The sequence below is a fragment of the Prunus avium genome, chromosome 3 (genome assembly GCF_965620075.1).
Source record: "Prunus avium chromosome 3, drPruAviu1.hap1.1, whole genome shotgun sequence".
NCBI lineage: Eukaryota > Viridiplantae > Streptophyta > Magnoliopsida > Rosales > Rosaceae > Prunus > Prunus avium.
Genome location: NC_142286.1, coordinates 34,771,444 through 34,777,942, shown reverse-complemented (window position 1 = coordinate 34,777,942; position 6,499 = coordinate 34,771,444). Strand labels below are relative to the sequence as shown.

Below are 6,499 nucleotides of genomic sequence, written 5' to 3'. Positions count from 1 at the left end.
AGGTTCAATAATGTTTCCTTTTCTGAACGCATTAAAAATTAGATATATAAACGAAGAATAAAAACACTGTGACAAGTATGACAATCAATTGCAGTGCTGTTGGCTTTTCCATCAATGCAGTCACCATCAGCATGCCAGAAGCTCGACTCAGCTTAATCGGTCTTCAGAATTTAAACCAAGTTTGTGGATTGTGTTTCAGTGTGAAAGCATTTTATTTTTCACAACCAAGTTTGCGCCAATTATTTGACACTTTGACGATAAGCAAGGAAACATAAGAGAAAAGAAAGAACATTTTATCTCATGCTCATTCCACTTGACCAATAGCAGTCACAACTCAATCCTATAATCCAAAGTTGGCCCTGTACAGTGTATATAGACAAAAGACAAAAAGAATGTAGACATGACTTAGTCAAGTTGGCTAGAGCATATATGCTCCTCACTCTGCACTCGAGTTTGAATCCTCCTCCCATAGTTTAGATTAAATGAAAGTAAAATATCATTTGTATAAAAGAAAAAAAAAACAAAAAGAATATGACTTTCACATTTACAACATGGCTCTCTCAATTCCCAAACCAGAAACAATTGGGTTACGCAAAATAAAAAAAACAATTGGAATGGTGATACTAATGGAATATGTAAGATAAAATCCCTAAACAGTTGATGTTGTGGATTTCATAGCACCCAAGTCCTGATTCCTAAATCAACTTACCTTACCTGCATCTTTAATACACGCCCTAAATCAAACAAAATAAAAAACTTACCCAGTTTCTTTGATAATAAACCAAACAAAATAAGAATGGAGAGAGCGAGAATCTACAGAGAAGAAAAGTAGCTAGCTCATCTGGTACTGTATCGCCATTCAATTAGAGTCAGAGTTTTAGACGGATATGGGGCATAAGAAAGAGGGGCGAAACTTTGAGAGGGACATATAGGGCAGAAGAAAGTTGGGAGAAATTTTTGAGATGGATGGGATGGGATGGGACAGAAGAAAGTTATTGCGAGAAATGTTGAGGGATAGGGCAGAAGAAAGTGGGGAGAAATTTTGAGAGGGATAGCAATGAAAAAGAGGGGCACAAAATTTAGAGATAGGCATAAGAAAGTGGGGAGAAATTTTGAGAGATAGACATAAGAAAGTGGGGAGAAATTTTGAGAGATAGACATAAGAAAGAGAGGCATAAATTTTAGAGGGTACATTATGAAATTTGAGAAATATGGCAATTTTTTGCTGAGTGCTGCTATTTCCACCCCTTGTTCTATTTTCCTACCCATCATATGAATTTGAAAAAACACAATCCTATCTTTCCACCCCCATTATTCCTGAAATACCCTTTTAATCCATTTTGAGGAAAACACAAACAAACAAACACAACCTACCAATAAACTTTTGCCAATGTCCCACAAAGTCAAGCCATTCGCATAAGCTTCAAAACAATTTCACAAAATTTCAAAACAAAGCTCAAATACAACTTTCCAACTCCTTGAATCTCAAATACAACTTCACCAAACAACATATACGTACTTCTTCTAAATACCCACAAAGTCAAACCGTTCCAAAGCTTCGAGGGATACCCAAAAACTCCAAAACCAAGCTCAAAACAACCCCAGTTTTGTTCCAATTAGCTTCAGAAACCAGCAAAAGTTCCAAGCTCAGATTCCTATAATACTAAAACCACAAATATTAAATCTCCCTGTAGCCTTAACCCCAAAACACAAAAAAAAAAAAAAAAAAAAAACAATTCAAGCAAACAGACCAAAAATCTTACTAAAATTGAACCACAAGCATCCCACGAAAAAAAATCCCTAGTTTCAGAAACGCCAAAACCCACCTACAAATTTTAGTTTTCTTTTCTTTTCTTTTGGATAAATAAGAAAACCCACACCTACAAAAAATTTCGAATGGTTCACAAGACAAAGAGTAAACGCAAAGAAACATAGAAAAGTAAGATGCGAGGAATTACACTTTGACTTGAGTGAGTGATATGGCAAAGAAGAGTCAACCGGGATTTTTTTTCCTCTTGAGCTTCTATCCGCAAAGAAACAAGAAAAGCAAGGAGAAAGGTGTAAATTTGTCCTTAGAAGTCATTTTACAAATGAGTAAATTTGTCTTTAAAAATTTAAATATAAGAGAGAAAATAGTACAGGTGGGTGGAAATAGAATCACTCTTTTTGCGATGAATTTTGTATTATGGTTTACTGATATAATTTTGATGCGTGCGTTGTGCTGTAATTTTGACAGATTGGGGTTTTAGGAAAAGTGACGTAGCATTAAATGAGTGGTTGAAGTTGAAGACATTTTGGTCTTTATTTTGTTGCTACCGACATAGGTGTACGAAGGTTAGTTGAATAAGCAGCCAATAATATGTAGCAGCCGCTGGTCCATTTAATGTGTGGAGCATGCAAGAGTGAAAGACGGGCTTGACTTGAGAGAAAGACCCAGAGGAAAGCAAGAGAGTACTTAACTCTTGTGAGAGATGAGGTCTTAGGAAATACTGTGAGTGGGCTTACGTTGATTTAATTCAAATGTATCTTGTATTGTTATTATTCTTATATAGAGAAGTACTCTATTCGGGGACGTAGGCATGATTTTGCCGAACCTCATTAATCTTTTGTGTACTACTATCTTTGTTCCTTGTTTATTTTACGTTGTTCAATTGTGGTTGGCTTTGTGGTGTTATTATTTCTGAATCTCAGCTTAGCACGGTGATAAAGCACAACGGGTGGTCTCACTCATACTTTGGACCTGAGTGGCTTGGGAAATAGTAGATCTGGAGATAATGGTAATCGCCTCAGCTCCTGTTGTCCCAACAAATTTCTAGTAAATTTGATACATTAATTTTGGCATAATAATTGATGCAATTCAGGTGCTTTAGAGAAACATGGTGCCTATTTTGAACGGAAGAAACGCAATTATGGTGTGAACTTCCATTAGTTTTAGTAAGCACAGATTATAGTTAGCTACTTTTTTAGTTTTGAGGCAAGAACAAATTTTTTCTTCTTCTTTCTTTGTCTCTCCGTCGCTGAATGGAGTGGCTCAATCTTCGTCTTGCTTTGCTACTTCTATCTCTTGTCTTGCCAATTTGTATCAGCCAAGACAATTTAGGACCAGGAAAATCTATCATTGGAAAGCAGACCTTGATTTCTTCCCTTGGGACCTTTGCATTAGGCTTCTTCAGTCCAGAAAATTCTACCAAATACTTCGTTGGTATATGGTACAACAAAATCCCAAAGACACCAATAATATGGGTAGCTAACAGAGATTTCCCACTTGATTCTCCGGGTGTGTTTACGCTCAGCGGTGATGGGAATCTAGTGGTGTTGGACGCTGTGGATGGGACTAGAAAAGTCTGGTCTTCTCATATATCAGTACCTGCTTCTGCTATGAATGGGACAACTGGTGTACTACTAGATAATGGAGATCTTCAACTTAGATTTGGAGAAGATACTCTGTGGCAGAGCTTCGATAATCCCTCTGATACACTTTTGGCTAACATGAAGCTTAGCTTTAATAAAAGGACAGGCCAACGAAGGGCCCTTACATCCTGGGCAGCACTTGATGATCCACAACCCGGAAAGTTTACCTCAGGGATTGATCCTAAAGTGCCAGGCCAGCTTGTTATCTGGAAGGAAAATGCTACATATTGGAGAAGTGATTTGTACGTTGGCAAGGAGACAAACACAGACTTTGGTGTTGATGGTGATCATGCTCCATCGTTAAATGGAACCGCTTACTTCCTTACCTACAACTTGGATGCTGAGGAGGTTTACGTTACTTATGGTGTCTCAGAGAATTCAGTCAAACTGAGGGTCATATTGAATCCAAATGGGCAGATTGAGCTGCTTCTGTGGCTAGATCTCAGTAAACAATGGTTTTCATGGTGGAAGAAGCCTGTTGATACATGTGATTTCTATAATCGTTGCGGTCCATATGGTGCCTGCAATGATAAAAATGAAACCCTCTCATCACCATGCAAGTGTTTGACAGGTTTTCGGCCAAAATTCAAAGAACAATGGGATAAGGGGAATTGGGTTGCTGGCTGTGTTCGAGAGAAAGCATTGATGTGTAACGAAGATGGGTTTTCAAAATTTTCGAAGTTGAAACTGCCAGATCATGCTGTTCTGTTAGAAAATATGAGTATGAGTGCGTGTGAATCTAAATGCCTCCATAACTGCTCTTGCACAGCTTATGCTTATCCAAATGTGACAGCAGGAAGCATTAGGAAATGTCTGACATGGTTTGGTGAGTTGATGGATATTCTAGATGATCAACCTGTTGATTCCCCGAGTTTACAAAATTATGGGCATGATGTTTATATTCGTGTTCATGGCTCCCAACTAGGTAAGTTTTGTGAATTTCTTTTGCTTTTTTGTGCATGGATTTGCCAATTGGAATCCGTAGCAGATAGTAGTTGGCCAGAAATGACACTTGCTTACAGCCATCATTTTATAGGCCATTCCTTTTCTTTTCTTCGCAGGTAGTAAGAGTCATAATGTATTGAAAAAGTCCCTTGTAATTGGAATAGCGTCGGCAACAGGGGTATTGATTACATTAGTTTTTGGCTATTTCTCGTGGAAGAAATACTTGGGAATGGAAGGTATAGTGCTACCACCCTTCTCTTTCTCTTTCTCTTTCTCACTCACACAAACACATATATTCTAGTGTTCCAAACAACCGATGCTCTAATAATAAGAATGAAACAGGGAGCACGGAAGGCAGTATGAGTGAGACTATAAGTAAAGCCAGAGCTGAAGCTGCGAAGAATGATGCAGAACTACCACTCTTCAGTTTAAAGAGAGTTTTAGCTGCAACAAACAACTTCAATGTAGTGAATAAACTGGGAGAGGGAGGATTTGGCCCTGTTTATAAGGTGACACTTTGTAATGCTAATTAAAGTTGTTCTTTCATAAATATTATAATTTCTTTTCTTGTTCCCCTAATAACCTTTTTCCTAATAAGTAGAATTGGTAAAATGGTGGCTCACTTTGTGTGGAATTTTCTTTCCACTACAGGGGGTGTTGCTTGAAAATCAAGAAGTAGCCATAAAAAGGCTGTCAAAGAAGTCAGCGCAAGGACATCAGGAGTTCATGAATGAGTTAAAGCTTATAGCCAAGCTCCAGCATACCAATCTTGTTAGGCTCTTGGGTTGCTGTATTGAAGAGGAGGAACTCATCTTGATCTATGAGTTCATGCCCAATCGAAGTTTGGACAAACTTTTGTTTGGTATATCCTCGTTCCTTCTAAGATTTGATTGTTTGATATTGTTGATTTCTCAGACGTCAAAAGTCGTGTAATGCAAGATCTTTTTCCATTTGTCCAGCATTTCATCTAAAAAAAGAAAAAAGAAAAACACTTAGCTCATTTTTTCTTCGTGGTTTGTCCTATCAGCTCCATCTAACAATACAGAATTAGATTGGGGAAGACGATTTCGAATTATAGAAGGTATTGCTCAGGGACTACTTTATATCCACAAGTACTCTAGATTGAAAATCATTCACAGGGACTTGAAAGCAAGTAATGTGCTGTTGGATGGAGCAATGAACCCCAAAATTTCAGACTTCGGAATGGCTAAGATTTTCGAAATAAATCAGACTGAAGCAAATACCAATAGGGTTGTTGGCACATAGTAAGTATTTATATGTAGGGCATGTTTTCGTTCATTTGCTAAACCTTATGCAATCATTACTATTGCTTACCTCTCTACCATCAACTCACAATACCTCTCTACCATCAACTCATGCAGTGGATACATGTCGCCAGAGTATGCAAGATATGGCCATTTCTCTGAGAAACTAGATGTGTTTAGTTTTGGAGTATTGTTGTTGGAAATTGTAAGTGGAAAGAAGAATGCTGCTTTTTATCGCTTTGAACATTCACCAACTCTTGCTGGATGGGTAAGTACAAATAATTCTAAACTATTATATGTTCCTTTCTGTTTGTATGCCTTGTAAATTTGTGATTAACCGTAAAATTGAAGTTTGAATATTTTAAATCTTAATTAGGCATGGGAATTGTGGAAAGAAGGTAGAGGAATGGAGGTGATTGATGCATCAGTAAGGGAAACATGCCCCCCTGATGAAGCTTTGAAGTGTATCCATGTAGGGTTTTTGTGTGTTCAAGAAGCTCCAGCTGATCGACCAACAATGTCTTCTGTAATTCGTATGCTGCAGGCCAATGAAGCCACATCACTTCCACCGTCCAAGGAACCTGCCTTTTCAACTCACAAGAATTCCATACCTGCTTCTGTTGGTTCTTCTGGTCAAACACCTGCCAGTTGTTCCAACAATACAGTCACCATTAGTTTGGCAGAAGGTCGATAGATGTTCCTATTTTAATAAAATATTTGCATATTAGAGACAAGAATGCTGCTCTCCTGAGGACCATATTTTTGAGGACCTGTGAGGTCCAAACTTGTTACATCCGTTGGATTTAGTCTAATTGCTGGTGTAAGCCTCTTTAAAATACCATTTCACCTATTTATAAAACCCAAGGTTACATTTTTTA

General features: G+C 37.8%; 1 protein-coding gene across 1 annotated transcript; it reads left to right on the top strand.

Moving 5' to 3' along the window:
* The first annotated feature begins 2,341 nt into the window (after positions 1–2,341).
* Positions 2,342–6,499, top strand: LOC110758110 (G-type lectin S-receptor-like serine/threonine-protein kinase At4g27290). Its single transcript, XM_088249976.1, has 9 exons — positions 2,342–2,491; positions 2,692–2,777; positions 2,862–4,336; positions 4,473–4,592; positions 4,699–4,865; positions 5,008–5,218; positions 5,384–5,621; positions 5,739–5,889; positions 5,998–6,499. Exons 3-9 carry the CDS (start codon positions 3,022–3,024, stop codon positions 6,313–6,315), a joined length of 2,520 nt encoding a protein of 839 aa, XP_088106102.1. The 5' UTR covers positions 2,342–2,491; positions 2,692–2,777; positions 2,862–3,021; the 3' UTR covers positions 6,316–6,499.

Excerpts from the sequence above, each read along its gene's own strand:
- LOC110758110 (XM_088249976.1), top strand. The coding sequence starts at position 3,022 with ATGGAGTGGCTCAATCTTCGTCTTGCTTTGCTACTTCTATCTCTTGTC. Across the intron at positions 4,337-4,472 it reads TGTTCATGGCTCCCAACTAG|GTAGTAAGAGTCATAATGTA; the intron begins GTAAGTTTTGTG and ends TTTTCTTCGCAG. Across the intron at positions 5,219-5,383 it reads TTTGGACAAACTTTTGTTTG|CTCCATCTAACAATACAGAA; the intron begins GTATATCCTCGT and ends TTGTCCTATCAG.